General features: G+C 47.8%; 1 protein-coding gene across 14 annotated transcripts in view; it reads right to left on the bottom strand.

Annotated features, from left to right (window-relative positions):
- Nucleotides 1-15,656, bottom strand: part of EHMT1 (euchromatic histone lysine methyltransferase 1) — a 121,544-nt gene that overhangs the window by 33,239 nt on the left and 72,649 nt on the right. For 8 of the 14 annotated variants that reach the window (XM_080402126.1, XM_080402122.1, XM_080402129.1 and 5 more), the window contains 7 exons: nucleotides 15,006-15,047; nucleotides 7,874-8,051; nucleotides 6,276-6,412; nucleotides 5,128-5,316; nucleotides 4,386-4,466; nucleotides 2,208-2,448; nucleotides 405-536 (listed from right to left, as the gene is read on the bottom strand). In XM_080402126.1, the coding sequence (XP_080258252.1) occupies nucleotides 405-536; nucleotides 2,208-2,448; nucleotides 4,386-4,466; nucleotides 5,128-5,316; nucleotides 6,276-6,412; nucleotides 7,874-8,051; nucleotides 15,006-15,047 (1,000 nt within the window). The remainder of the gene's footprint in view (nucleotides 1-404; nucleotides 537-2,207; nucleotides 2,449-4,385; nucleotides 4,467-5,127; nucleotides 5,317-6,275; nucleotides 6,413-7,873; nucleotides 8,052-15,005; nucleotides 15,048-15,656) is intronic. The other 6 variants (XM_080402123.1, XM_080402119.1, XM_080402127.1 and 3 more) reach the window with 3 other exon arrangements.

Here is a 15,656-nt window from a genome sequence, read left to right as displayed (position 1 = left end):
ACAGCAGCCGGGGGTGAGCACCCAGGAACCAACACTAGTCCCTCCTCTTCTTGGGGCTGAACAAGAGGATCTTGGGGGGCAGCAGCAGCGATGCAGGGAGATGCTAAACCAGCATCCTTCAAGGAACGGAGGGAGCTGCCCAGTGGGACCAGAGGGCTGGCACAGCACCTTGCACCCCTTGAAGGGTGCCCTCCCAAGCCACCACTCCCTCCGCGGGCTGGGATGCCCCATCCCCGGGCTGGGGTCCCCCATCGCCGCCGCAGCCCGGCGCAGAGGGGCCGGCGGGTGCGCAACGGCAGTGCCGGTCCCCGCCGCCAGGGGGCAGCCTGGCCCCCGCGCCGCCCAGCTGCGCCCCGTGGAACAAAGGCCCGGCCCCATCCCGGCCCCATCCCGGCCCCTCTCACCTCCCGCCGGCGAGGAGAGGATTCCTTTCACCCGGAGATCCAGGGAATCCAGGGACACCTCCATGTACTCCATGCTGTTCTCCTGGCCGGGGCCCTCTCTGCCTCCCAGAGATGGTTTATAGGCTTCGGCACCTAGATGGAAACACACACCTATTTACACAGCGACGAAAAAAAGAAAAGACTGAAACAAGAAATAAACGCGCCTGCAGGCACGTGCGGGTCTCGGGGCCATATCTAAGCCAGCAGGCTGTATGCAGGCTCCTCAGAGAAGCCACGAGCACACCGCGCACTGAATTATGGAAATGCAACATCTGGGCATACATGGCATGATCGATCTCCGATTTCCTCCCCTGTCTGATCACAAAGATTTTCCACTAGGTAACACATGGGAAAAAAAAAAAAAAGGAAAAAAAAAAAAGAATAAATGAGACAAGTTCTGCCTCTGAAAGGCACATCCGCCTGCTGTTGTAGGCACCAGCAGCAGCCGAGATGGCACGAGGCAGGGCTGCAACAGGGCTCGGCGCATCCTCCTGCCCCGGCCACTGCCAAGGGCTCCAGGGGCACCCCGGCCAGGCAGAGCCAGCCAGCTCATCACCTGCATCCCACGGAGGGCGAGACAGGTGACATTCCGCTTAATGGAAAGGGGAAAACCATAAAAGCCAAGTTCTGGCTCTTAAGTGAACAATGCTGCTGCTGGGAAGAGACTGCACGGGGATCCCTCAGAGCCTTCACGGGAATTGTCAAATCTCTCTGCGCACCCGTTTCGCTTCCTCTCCTGGTTTGCTTCTCCCACTCCAGCTTGGCCAAGAGACTTTTGTTAGCCTGGAAGACTGGCCGCCACCTTTACTGAAAGGGCAGAAAACCAGTTTGCATCTGAAATGAAGAATTAGCTATTTGCTGTGAAAGGGTTCGATGGCCCCCGCTTCGTCTTGAGAAAAGGGCTGCAGTGGGAGGAAGAGGAGCAAGTCAGACAACTGACAAACCCCAGGCACAGAGAGGCTGAAACATGGCCATTTAGCTCAGAAGTAGCCACAAATCTGCTGATAAAAAAAAAAAGGCCTGTTTGCAAAGAATTAGCAAGCACAGAAGAATAAACCCTTTGATGGCAATGGGCGCATGAAACCTCAATAACAAAGCTGAAGACAGAGCTTCACTCCTGAGACCATCCACTTCTTTTTCCCCATGTTGTTATCTTTCCTGAAGAAGTATCACACCCAGCCTGCACTGCTGGGTCTCCCCACAGCTTTCAGAAGACAAAGGCCACTGAAACTTTCTTTTGAGTGTGGGTAACTTAGGTCAAACAAGGGTGACCCCCTGAACAACGTCCACACCATGAGCTGGGCCACAGGTAGCTCATTACAAACCTTGCAGCGCTTTCAGAATAAGCAGAGACAACCTGCACATTGCATTCAGCTGGACAAACATCCACACAAAAGCAACTGAGTATCACTCCGGGGTGGTTCTTCCTTTCCCTTCTGCATCTAACCACACTCCCCAAGCTCATGGGACATGAGTCCACGCGGACACGAGTCCGTGAGGTCTTGTTTGGATACTCTAAAATAAAGGGAGCTCATGAACGAAAAAATATTCCTCCAGCGTTGCCACCTCACATGTATTCTGCTGTTCAAGTGTGCCCACCAGCAGCTACTGGCAAGTGAGATGCCAGTTCACACCCTGGTTTATCATACACCCTTGTAAAGGAAGAGCGAGCCCTGCCGACAGCCACTGCCTCAGGTCTGTAGCCCTCCACCTGGAAGGCTAATTTCTGTGTAGTTAAGGAACAAACCACAATTAGTTAGTTACCTAGCACACTGGCTTGTTTCTTTTTATTCCTCCGTCTCCTCTTGCGGGTGGGTTTCAGCCATGGACTGTCCGTCTTTCCTTTCCTCTTCAGGAGCTTCTTCTTGACGCTGGACTCTGAGCTCTGAATAACCAGAGAGGCCACGTGCATGTAAGGCATGTTGGCATCAGCGTCCCAGCAGTCCTTTGCGCCCATGCGAAAGAGCCTTCTCGCAGCTTGAGTTGTGCGAAAAGGCCTTAAGGACTGGGGGTTTAAAACCAAGTGGTGCTAAGATGTCTTTAGAACGACGAAAAGGAAACACAAGCACATGTGTGGGTGTATTTCCTGTCTTTTCAATAGTGCATGCTTCACTTTCTCTTCCACATAGGCTCTTACACCACACTCATCACAGTAGTAGCCGAGCACCTCCACCCAGCAAGGCAAGTACGCAGGCACATGCACACTTTTAGCTTCTCCCCAGGAAAAATGGGGTTTTTTCAAACTAAAATATTCACATTGCTCCACAGTCATGCTAGAAAATGCCAACAAAACCCCACCTTGCACCTGAAGAGCCACCTTACAGGGTTGGGATGAAGTCTGGGGAATCGAACTTTAGGGTAGCACCAGCCCCCTCCCCGAGCACAGCACACGGTAGCACAGACTAATCATGCAGCCAATATTCAGACATATATGAATCTAAACAGGGTTCGGGTTTAAGAAAATACAGTTGCCTGTGGTGGGTTTTTAAAGTCAACATGGGACACGGAATCAGGCACCCCAACCCTGTAAGGCAGTCTTCAACGCATCAATCATAAAATTCATGTTCAAACTGGAACTGTCAGCTCCTGATGCTTATCTGTCTCCCACCAAAGCCTACAACAAACCTCCTGCTACCACTAGCAGTCCCTGGATCACACCCTACCTTCATAGGAAGCCGGTGCTGCACCATGCCCTGTTATCAGTGAGGGAAGCCAGGCAAAGGCGGTGCTGAGCCCTGACTCTCCGGGGCAGCTGTCCGGTGTGTCTATGCTGTCCCTGATAACTGTCTCAAAGCGTGGGCTCAGTTGTGCCCCGCCACGTGGCTTGTGCCCCCCCCACATGACACTGCTTGTGGGGGAGAGGTTTGCTTTTGAGCCAGTCCCTGTCTGGGGAACTGACTGACTCACCAGATATGAGCAAGCAAAAACCACCGTCTAGGATGTGGAGGTATGACTTGGGAGTTTGGACTTGCAACTTCAACCTTTGGTTTGAGCTAACGCTACAGATTGGTGTCAGCTACCCAAAGAAAGGGGCAGGCTACACAGCCCCAGCTGCCTGGTCCTCTCTGGCTCCTGTAGTGTCAGAGCACAAGGAACAAGACCCTAAAGTGCTTCAGTGATTCACTTGGTACAGTCATTTTTACCTTCAGCCCAAAACATAAAAAAAATAAAGCCAAGAATTTTCTCAAGGTGACTGAAGAGTTGGGGTGCCTTAAATGCTGGCTCCTCAATTTGAGATGCTGTGGAAAGGGAGCAAAATTTTTAAGTAAAGGGGAGGGCAGGGGACAATCAATGAACAACAATTTAAATTAAAAAAAAATAATTGGGTTCTCTTCACCAGTCATCTAAAAACAAAAAGTAAAAATCACCAGCAGCTGGTGAAAGTCTTGCCCTAGCACTATACAACAACCTCCTAGAGGAGTGTTGTTGTATCTGTCTGTCTGCTATTTGTATGTCTCCCAGATAAGAGCTGCTCATCTGGTGCTGCGAGGTGGCACATCAGATCAACGTGAATTTAGGCTGTGGGCTGGGCCAATGGATTTGTGAACAACTCCACCTGAGCTCCAAAAAGCCACGCAGAGCTTCAGGCTGTAAGAACACGTTGCTGGCTCCCACCACTTGCCAAGTCTGTATCTGAAGAATTTAAGCATCCTTAAATATTTCTACTAACATTCCAATGATTTAAAGCAGACAACATCTTGTTGAGAACAACAACGGCCCATTAATTAGCATCAGAAAGCAATTAACTGTAACGCAGATCAGGGCTCAGCACCTTGTGGAAAACAATACTCTGTGTGTGGGTGGTTTCCAAGAGTAAGTTTTGTAGAAGAGGCATGAAACTACACCGCTGTGCTCTCTGGCTCTCTCCTTCTGGCAGCAGTGCAAAAGGGAAGTTATTATCAACAGGACAAAGGCTGGAAGACATCTAGCAGCCAGGCTTACCAAGTCAGATTCATCTCCATCTTCCTCCTCCTCCCCAGACTCTCCAGACTCTTGTTCCTCCTCAGACTCACCATCATCAATCTGCAGCCGCCATTTGCCCAAGAACAGAAAGAGTCAGTCAAGCCAGGTGTCTCGAAGTGGAGCATCACCCCATCACCCTGCTGCGCCCAGCACCCAGCCCCAGCCTGCACATGCACCAACAGAATTTCCTCTCCAGGGCAAGAACTCCAAGGCTGCTAATGCACGTCATGGTATATTCATGGGGGATTGTAAAGGGAAAAGATCTTTTGACTCCAGAAGCAAGTTTTCCAACCGTATCTTAACTTCCTTCATTATCCAAAACCAGCCTCATGTCTACAGCATGTAGCATGATTTGGGAAAAAAAAAAAAAGAATTAAACGGATTTTAGTGCTTTACCGGCCTGTTACAAGCAAGATCAGGAAGATGTCTCTTACTGGTTCAGTGAATCCCATAACGAAACATGGTGGGGGTTTTGCATGTGTAGTGGACCACAGACCTACCTACGTAGCAAGGCTGAAACTGGGGGGTTGGTGGGGAAACTCTCACAGGTGCAGTGGGGAGCAGGAAGTGGCCATCAAAAAGCCTCACTACCACTGCTGCACTCTGTGCCATCCTGCAGGCTTAGAAAACCCAGAAATTGCCTCAACTCATGCCAGTCCTACGCCACGTGTACAAGCAGTGCCCCATCTCGCTCCAAGTCTTGCACAGGACATGCGAGTACCTTTCTGGCGTTGTCTGCATCGGATGCGCTGTCTTTAGAGGTCCTGTTATCATCTGCAGGAAACATAGCTGCCTGTTCTGCTCCATGATCATCCTCCTCTTCCAACTCATCAGAGTCTTCCTCTTCAGAGTCTACATCTATGCTTTCCCCGTTCACATGAGGGCTGGCATCACCCAGGTCCTTTTCGCTCTGAAAGTCATCCAAGCACACGAGCCACAGAGACAACATCAATTCACAGGACAGAGCAGCTGAACGCACCCCAGACCGCCTCCGTGCTAGGAGCCCTAAAGCTGCCAGGGGAAGCTGGCTGAATTTCCCTCCGGAGCTCATCAGTGCTGTCAGCAAAGCCAGCCTGAGAGCCTGCCATGTGTCACCTACCCCTGTCAGTCTGGGGACCAAGGAGCCATGAGGAGTCATTCCAGACTCACGTGGCTGTACGAGGCATTAAGGGAAGGCTGCTGGGCAGGAGCCTTCAGACAGAACCCTGCAGTCCAATTCAAACATGGAAGGGCATGTCTGAAGGTCTCTGAGGGAATGGAAAGGGAAGTTAAATCATAGAGGATTTTCACACCACTCCAGGAAAGCCTAGCACTGTCCTCCTTGAATTCGAAGACCAAAACTTCAGGGCATGGGTTGCAACAAGAGCAGAATTTGATCTTTTTGATTTTTTTAAAATCAAATTTATTATCAGTATTTCTTTTTTCAAAAGTTTTTCAAAATTGAAATCGAAAAGGAGTGAGTCCCTGTTTAAACCTTTGTAAGTAACCAGTTGTTTTGCTGCACAACCTCAAGCAGCAACACTATACAGCGTTACCTTGAGGACAGTGAAACAAAAAAGTTACCACGTGGGGCGTGCCTGCAATCTCTCCACAGTTCCACAGGACTCATTAGACAGAAGGGGAACATCCACTGGAAAACGTTTGTTTAAGAGCTGGTATCTAACCAACCCCTCTCGAAAAAACATGTTCAAGGCAGTAAGGCTGCTACAGGCAGGATGCTGTCACCAGAGAGAAGATGTAGACTCAGAATGGAAGACGGCAACCACAGTAAGCCAGCACACTCCTGCCTTTACAGGGGGTTGGTGTGCCAGGACAAGGGACACATATGGTGACAACAAACACGTCCAGTGGGTTCAGTGCTCCCCTTACCTTGGCACCCGCAGAGGAATGAGTTATGCTCTTAAACATCTCAATCATTGTTCTCTGTTTTAACACTTTGGTCTTTTTCTTGGGAACCAGGCTATAGGTTCCCATTCTCCGTTTTTTCTTCCGAGATACTGCAGCAGCTGGAAAAGAGAAGCAAAAAAACCCCAAAGTTTGCTCAAGAATCAAAAGAGTAAAGGACAGAGAGTAGAGGCGGAGAGATGGGGGTAGATCACATTTGAGGGCACGATCTGAGAAAAAGGCTTTCCCCTCCAACTAGTTTATTTACAAGTCAACCAAAAGATGACACAGGCATATGTGCAAACAGACAAAGAGCTTTCTGCCAGGGCTGCAAACCCACCCAAATTCAGGGTACCCTCGCCACGCTCCTTCTGGTCCCTCCATCACCATACATAATATCAAATCCTTAAATTAGCCTGTGTTTGGCAGTACTGCTCCGCTGTAGGAGGCTGAATAGAATCCAACTTGCTCAAATAGATACTGCAAGGCTAATAATACCGACTTACAAGGAAAGCAATTGTACAATAACTGAAGAACACACAGGGAAAAGGTACCTGAAATAAAAAGCTGTTTGCCATTTAACCTCATTTCACACCTACTATGAAAGTTTGTTTGATTCCTTTCACTACTTTGATTGGGTCTTAATTTGTTAAGTCTCCCTTCTGGCCTTCTAATCAAATCAGTCATCACACTTCACTGCCTGATGCTGTCTTTGGTGAACACACATCAGAAGGACTCTTAGTACGGGCCTCTTTTAAGAATAGCATACAGCAGGGAACAGCCAGCCTCAGTACCAGTATTATCATTTGCAGTTGCACAGCCTGTTCCTTGAAAGCATTTCCTCATCTCCCACTATGATGAAATTTCACCAAAAATGTACGAAGAGACCTCTCAAAAGAACGCTGTTAACCCAATTAATTTTATTTATAAGGCTGTAGTTCACAGTAAGCAGTTGTCATGGTGATATACAAAGCCCTTCAGACCTGACAGAAACATCTTCAGAGTATCACCGAGGAAGACGGGATGAAAGTGTCTCCTCTAACAAAAACCTTTAGCAGAAGAGAGATCCTTGGTGTGTGGTGGTGCCTGACAGAGCAGCACGTCTACCTGCCCACGCCACCTGGGAGGGACCTGCACCCCACGAAACAAGGGAGCACGTGCCATGCAGTCCTTCCCTGTGGAGCAGAAAACTGGTGGACCTCACTTGGGAGGCTGCTTTAACAGGGGACCGCCAGAAGACACCCTGTACAACACCCAGAGGTGAGCAGAAGGGAGCCCAGGGGACACCAGCATCGTGCTTGCAGTGCAACAGCCACTTGCAGAGAAGCAGCCAGATGAAACGGCCTCTGCCAAGCGAGGTCTGTGGCAGCAGCCCTACCGATGCCAGCAGAAAGGAAACCCCGAAGGACATTCAGCGGGAAAAAGGTACTAACGGAGGCTTCAGTTAACGAGGTTAACCTGCTTCATCTCCCACCTAACCTCCCTCACCTCCCACTTAACCTCCCTCACCTCCCACTCAGCCACACACACATGCAGCTTTGGGAGGTGGGTGCTGCCGAGGACTTTAACTCTCCCCTTTTTACCTGTCTGCGACTTCGTGGTGGCCACATAGCTCTGGTTCTGAGGTAGTGACTGGTGAAGGCCCGGGAGAGAGGGCAACGGCAACGGCTTCCCAAACTCCAGGATGTTTTTGTTGCCTTCCTCCTTGGATTCTTTTTGATCTCTGCTGTCTCTCCCATCTTTGGGGTCTTTACTTGCATGCTGGAAAACAAAACACAGGTAAATTGCACCTCCGCAGTTAAAGAAAAAAATAGTAATCAGAAAATAAACTTAATTCCTTTCTCTCAAGCATAATCTTTTGAAGACGGGACCATGCATTCGGAACAAATGCGCACAGCCCCTGCTCTGGCACATAATGGTACTTTGCCTAAAGACTGCAAAACACTCCCAGCCTGCTGCCCGCTCACTGGGTGAAGGCTGCTGCCTTTGAGGGTGAGAGGCTACCTCACAGAGGCAGAGTGGCAGACCCAGAGCAACTGCAGTCACGGAAAGGATCAGACACTATTTACACAGGCGTTTGGTTGGCTTTGGAGAAGATGGACAAATGCAACAAATAACATCTATTCCCTGAAACACTCCCCAGGCATGGCTGTCACATCAAGCATGCACAAGAACAGTCTCGCAGAGATGTTTTGGAAAAGCAGGCAGCAACGGGAAGGCATCCTTCCTTTTGGACAGCATTTGGCACCATCAGATCTTAGCAAAGGCTCCCACCTCTAGCCTGGCATACAACAAAACATGGGCAAAGGTGGCATTTGTTTGACGTTGCAGGTTCATGCCACAGACCTGCCCAAGCTTACTTTAAAGCGGGCACTCCTGACCCAGCTTTTGCAACACCAAACAGAGCAAGCTACAAGCTCCTACTGAAAACCACGAGAATTCTGTAGTTGCCACTGCCCTGCCTGTCGCTGGGGCCAGGCTCCCAGGTCCCAAGGCAGCTTGCACCTCCTCTGACTTGAGCTTGCACTTAAGGCAAAGTTTCATCCAGCATCTTTGGTCAGGAAAGCAGGGTTCCTACAGCTCCACATCCCAGCGCTGCACCTTTGGCAGCAACCACCGTATTAACAGAGCACGGGGCAAATGCTGCCACTCTGACTTGACATTTTACACTGGATTTGCCCCTCTTATGTATTTAACACATGACCTAGCTGCATCCACGCCTCTCCATACATCTGTCCACTCAGCTGTCAGGTAGGAGGCAGGTTTGGCAAAGATGCTCCACAAAACCAAAAGCACAGTTAGCAGACCATGAGGTCTGCAGTGGCAATGTTTTAGTGCTGCTCCATTTGCAGGAAAATACTTCCTATGGGACTTCTGAAGCAACAGCTGAAATACCAAAACAGAAGAGAGGAACCCAAGCAAACGAAAGATAGGAATAAAAAGAAGCAAGAAATAAAAACACTCTTTAAAGTCCAGGTTCAGATAGGCACTCTCAGACACTGCTTTCAAGTGATGTGACCTTGTGAACAAATGGGGAAGCGACTGATTCTCATAATTAGGGCTCTGCCACGTGCACACTGCTGGCAGAAAGCAAGGACTCGGTCACAGACAGAAAAGCCATAATGATAATCAAAAATGACCTGTATAAAAAGGCCATCAAACTGCCAATGAGTCCTGCATCAAGCCCATAACTTATGGCTGAATTGCCACATCTTCTCTTAAAAGGCATCTAGTCTTGGATTAACAATTTCAAAGACAATAAATCTACCATATCCTTTGATATGTTGTTCCAATGCTTAATTGCTCTCGCTGTCAAATAATTAAATGCATTATGCTTTTTCAACTAAATTAAAAAGCCCTGTATCATCAGAAACTCTCACCCCAAGCAGATACTTATAGACTATGGCCAACTTCCTTTTTAAAAAAAAACCACCCAACTTTCTCTTCAGTAAGTTTAATAGAATGAGCAAATTAAGTGTCCATAGGATCATCTTCTGGACACTGAATCACTTCTGAGACTGCTCCCACTTGTTCTACCCCTTCAAAATGTACGTCAGGAGTGCTGGGCACAGTATACCAATGATAGTCTCAACAATACTATTTATACTTCTTAAAATTCCCTAGTTTACAGATCTAAAGGTTAACAGTAACTCTTGGCTACAAGATTATTCTGAGAATTCCCAAGTCCCCTGAAACATCCACTGCTTTCCATTTTTAACTTAAAATTAGAAAAATGAGCTTGGGAGAGGCAGATCTGACATAGAGCTGCCTGCAACAAGTATAAGCAAGGGCTGCATTTTTTGTTAAGTGCAGGTTCTTGCAACTGGTCTCTGATAAAATGTGCTGCTACTCCAAAACATCAAGAATTCACATTCAGACCATGCCAGATGGTTTGGAAGAACGTAATCAAATTTTAAATGAAAAACTAGTATGTTATTAGCTTGGGGTTTTTCTCTCCCCCTGTAATTACAGTATGGAAATAAATTTAAAATCTTCAATAGGGCTGCTAGACAACTGTTAAATTTGACTTTTTCATGGCAATTCCAGTAAACTAGTTTTTTTAATCAAATTAAGCCTTGTGAGATCTGGATTATTACTCAGAGGCATATGAACACGAATTTCCGCAGAGAGGTGACCAGATCTCTCAGGAAGCCTGATGGGATGGGAAGCTGAGCAGGCCAGCAGTAAAACATATGTATCTCACACACACACGTGTGTGTTTGTGTATAAATATATATATATATAAATACTAAATCTAAGGATTATAATAAAAAGGATCAGCAAAGATTTGAAAGCACTTACACTGAGTCTTCTCACCATCTTTCATCATTCTTAGCTAGATAGAAGTTTTATCTTTACTGTTCTGATTAAATTTTACTCTTCCAGCAAGTAAGAGTGTTCAGTGGATGAAACTTTGTATTCTTTTCCCATTTCTAATGTCTCTGAATTCTGCCACTTCCTTAACTCCAGCCTGTAGGTACAGCCCATCCTGGTCTCCAACACTGAGCCTTTATGCTCTGCTCTATCTGCTCCAAATGTAAATGCTGCTCCCAGATTACAGCAATCCACTTAAACACAAAGCTCACAAATCCACCTGCAAGCCCCCAGCACCATCAGAGGACTTCTCAAAAGACTGCACATCCATTTAGCTCCAGCAAGTTCCCTGCTAGGGAAAAGGCTGTCCAAGGAAAACCTCAGGTCAAGGTTTCTCCTGCAGAAGAGGCAGGGCAGGCAGAGCAGCCACCTCCAGCCCTGCCACCCCATGCCCCTGCCCCAGGTTGGTAGGACCCATCTCCAAGCCACCTCTGTGGGCTACACAGTCACTGGCACAGCTGATAGCAGTGAACGCTCCTTCTTCCAGTTTCACGATGGATGGGTTCCTCCTGCCTTCCCGGTTCCTAGCACAAGCACAGCATCAAGCAGGTACCTATAAAACGGCTTGCAGCTCAGGATCCATCCCAAGCAAACTCTTCCTCCTTGGCTTACAGCCTCTCTTACCTTTTAACAGCAGAGGACACTCGTGCTGGCAAAGCACAAAGGGGGCTGCCAACAGCAGGCGCTTCAAAGAACCCAGTGGAGCTGATTGCTAGTCAACATCTACACATCCGATTTGCTGTGACAAATGCTAACACGCCCCTGCTTCATTTTCCGAAGATCCAGAGTCCTGTGCTAAAGGTGGAAAATGCAGACCAGCAATGCCGGAGCCTGCACCAGAAGCAACCACGCCGGGAAAGCGACGCACGGCTGTCAGTGATCTGTGGGGCACGGACTGATCTGCCAAGAATACTAACGAGGCCATGCACACTTTGAGTTGCCCACATTTTTAACTAAGCAGACTCCTACACCCAGAAATTGGATGAAGATCATCTTCCTTCCCTTAAACCAACACACATTCGAGAGAGCAGAGGTGCTTTCATCTAACACCTACATGGGCTCCACTGCAAACAGCAAGATTAGAAGCAAGAAGCACTATTCCTGACCCTTGTAAACGCCACTGCTGTGTGTTATCCTTGTCCAAAGCAGCCATGGTCTTTTTCTTTTCCCCTCAATTATATTTAACAGTCAAGCACAGTTTTCATCTCCAGTTTTAAAGCACGGTGAGGAGAATCCCATGCAAAGTCAGTCTGAGCTCCCTGTGTTTGCATGTTGTCCTAACCACCACACGTGTGGGCCACTGAAGGCCAAGAAAGGACCAAAAACAATAGAGAAAGAAAGTAACTGTGTCACTACATCTTCATTTCTTGCAGCTTCTCACGTGGTATCAGCTCATTCCATGGAAAAGGCTGTAACGTCACTATTTCATGTTGGGCATTGCAAGGAATAGCCAAGTAGCTGAAGACAGCTATTCCAAGGCTCAGGCCAGCATTTCTAGAGATGCTTGTGTCTGGAAACAGCAAAAATGGGACCACAACTATGTCCGACACCACTGGGAGAAAAATAATCAAGAAAACTGCTTAGGCTGGGACACGAACAGAGAATTTTACATGTTTATAAATATTAAACTCAAGTGCTCTCTACATTTTAATAGGATCGACCATGTTTCTATTATTGGCACTTAAGTCCCCTACCGCAGCAGGGAGAAGTTACTAAAAATGGCAAAAGACAGAATATCCCTTTTTTTTTTAGCCTTCCCCAAAGCAAAACTACAGAATAAACAAACCTTACTAATTAAACCCCACGCTAATTCGATAGACTGCACGCTGCATTCTTACCACAGCCCAGCAATTAAGAGGTCTTTCTATTACCAAATCAAGCAAGCTAGGAACAACCGAAGAGAAGCCAGACCAGAACTCCATCCGTGTGCTGCTGCAAGGATGCAAGGACACCGGCAAAAGTCCCGCAGGTCCTGCTTTGGAGCAGAGCAGCTTTGACGAGTGCCGCAGGAGTGCTGTTCGCTCTCGACACCTGAAACCATCTCCAGCTTAGACATACGAGCTGCCTTATTTCTCTTCTTTTAAGGACTTTTATCTCCAGCACAGTACAAGCTTGAAACCAAAGCCAACTAGCCAGGAGGACTAAACTAACTGCCACCGCCACCGGGCAACACAGCAGCTGTCACGGAGCAACCCGCTTCTCTCCATCCATCACGCAGAGGGGTAACGAGATTTGTACCAAGGCGCTGCCTTTGAACACCACAAAGCAGCAGCTCCCAGGGGTATCTGCCTCTAACAACTGGTGAATGATATTTAAGCAAGAAATATCAGCCTGCTATAAAAAATTTATCACAAGCAGATGACAGCGCCTGTAGGAGCTGTAGTGGTGTTACTCTCCCTTTCCTCCACTGCTGCAAAATTACACTTTTCACCACCAAATTTCAGCGCAGCTGCCCAGGGATTCCAGCCACTGCCTAAGCCTTACCCTGGAGCAATAAAAAAAACCTGCATGGCTTTGGTCTTCATCTAGACCAAACAAGCTGCCAGGCTGATCCACCTATTAATGCCCTTTTATCTGCAGAATAACAAGCCCATTAGAAGCGGGATTCTGGTGTGACTTGGTTACAATTTGTGTGCGGTCATATCTGCATAAAATCATAGCAGTTTAGGCTGCCAGGCAGACTTGCTTAAGTGTAGACATTCCTAAACCAAGCTACAAACATGCATTTAATGGATTTCCGAACTTGCATCGTTCAGAGGTGTGTGCTCTGCTGGGTCAGGGGGAGGACACCCCACCCCTCATCCCTGTGCCCTCCTAGATGGAGCAGCTCCAGAGGAAGGGAGTGTCACACACCAGTCAAAATGAAACCTGGTAACACAAACCGGTTTCCACAGCAAGCCTCCTGACAGAAACAGGTCTGCTGGTGACCTGGGACTGGGACAGTTATTTCTGAGGGCTGTGGTCAGCAGCTGGAGCAGCCACCCAGCCAGTGTGGCCGTGTCAGCAGCACAAGCACAACCAGTTAAATATACAATTAAAAGTACTGCGCAATACGCGTTCATTTTCTACCTTCCTCTGCAGTAAACCCTCTACATAAGAAGTCCAGGGGTAGCCTATAGCCTCTTCATGCCTGAAGATTTCCCACAGGGGATATTAAGCTGTGGTCAAGCTCACAAACATGGACTCTGCACTGTCAGTCTGCCTGCGCACACCTGGGTACCCATCTGGAGAGGGTTCCTTGATGGGTGCACCTTCCAGGTCCAGACAAGCTGACCGCAGCATTGCAATCAGATGCAGACTCTATCTCACTCTGCTCTGTACTCTCTTTTTATTTTTTGCCCCCCCCAGAGGAGACAGTATCTCCATCACCATTTGAGTTTTCTGCATATTAGAAGGTCTTGGCCTGCTGAGCAATCCCAGATGCTTGCGAACCACCAACTGCCACCTGCCTGGCCCCCAGAGATAAACATGAGATGTTCTTAGGCCAGGAGCTCCTGCAGAGCATCCCACAGACCTCGTCAGCACACTGCCGCAGTACTGCTGGACATTGACATGGAAAACAATACAGCAACAGCAACACCTGTGTACACACAGAAAGAAAGCAGTTTACCAGTCCTGGGGTCAGATATTTAGTGGCAACGCTGCTTAAAGGTATAGTTTGATGCATACTGGTAGAAACACCAACACAAGCAAAGTGTCTCCTGCTCCAAGCTCCTCTTTCCTTCCTTCCCAGGCTTTGTCTCCGCTAGTTAAACTGGTACTCTACATTTTGGACTCGCACTGTGAATCAGGCTGAGAGATTAATGTCATGGATTTCTGCACTATTTCTTCTGACAGTTCAGTTCCCCTGACCCCATCCTCTGCATAGCATAAAAAAATACCCCCAGGGACACACACCTCAAACTACAGCCTCGTGGTCACCACATAATGAATGGAAACGTAACTTGGAATTCCCAATCCAGCCACCTGCTCTTCCTACCTCAAGAGAGAACTAAGCATGCTTTCACTACCTTTACCATCCTTTATCCCTTCCAGACACGTCTTAGTGGTATTAAGCTCAGAAACTGGAGTTTCTAAGCAGGAGGGGCCTTCTCCAAGCACAGGACACACACACACACGCATACACTTGCCTTTCAGTCTGTTGCCTGGCCCTGGAAACCTTTGAGTTCTTAATGGGATTGTAAATGAATGAGGAAGTAAAGAAAGATTATTCCAAAAGGTGCAAAACTTGTGCAGCTGCGCTATTCAGAAGGGGAGCAGAAATGATGCTGCCAAAAACTCTTCTGAGGTCTCTGTTCAAAAACCACCTTAACATGCAACAATATCAATTAAAACTGTCACCTGTTTCAGATTCAGCTTCGATCCCAATTCAGGAAGCAACTCCTAAACAGAGAAAAAGCTGGTTAAATTTGTGAGAAAATTATTTTCTTCCTTTCAAAGACCAATCCACATGCGCAGGAAAAGGCTACCAAGGTCCCCTGACAGCTATTGGATTACAGAAAATAACTTCTTGGCCCCAGTGGGTTTCTGCAGGAGCCAGGGGGAACAAATGTTTACACCCTGCAGACAACAAAATACCTTCCTCCCCTCCTCCAGGCAGCACAGGTCAGCAAGAACAGTCTACCAAGAAAACAACAATGCTTTAAAAAATATTAGCGAAGAAAATTGCTGTGTACTGTAACATCAATTCTGGGTGATTTCCACAATTTATTTCCTGGAATACAGCACCTGCTATGGTGGTGTTTTTGAAGGGGAAAAAGTATGAACGTGGAGGGTGGTGCGTGAAAAGTGACTGCAGTGCCGTGCTGCCGAGCCTCTTACAAGCAGCTCAACAGAGAAATCATCAGGACAGAAAAATGACAACTAGCAAGGGCTCTGCTACTCAAAAGAAAATAGCATGTAAATTCGAAAGACAATGGGGAAAAATTAGGCAGTAATTATCAGGAAGGCTGAACAAAACAGCTGTTTCATTGTCTTGCAGACATGAGATCA

Source organism: Falco punctatus (genome assembly GCF_963210335.1).
Source record: "Falco punctatus genome assembly, chromosome: 9".
Taxonomy (NCBI): Eukaryota; Metazoa; Chordata; class Aves; order Falconiformes; family Falconidae; genus Falco; species Falco punctatus.
This window is presented reverse-complemented; position numbering and strand designations above follow the sequence as displayed.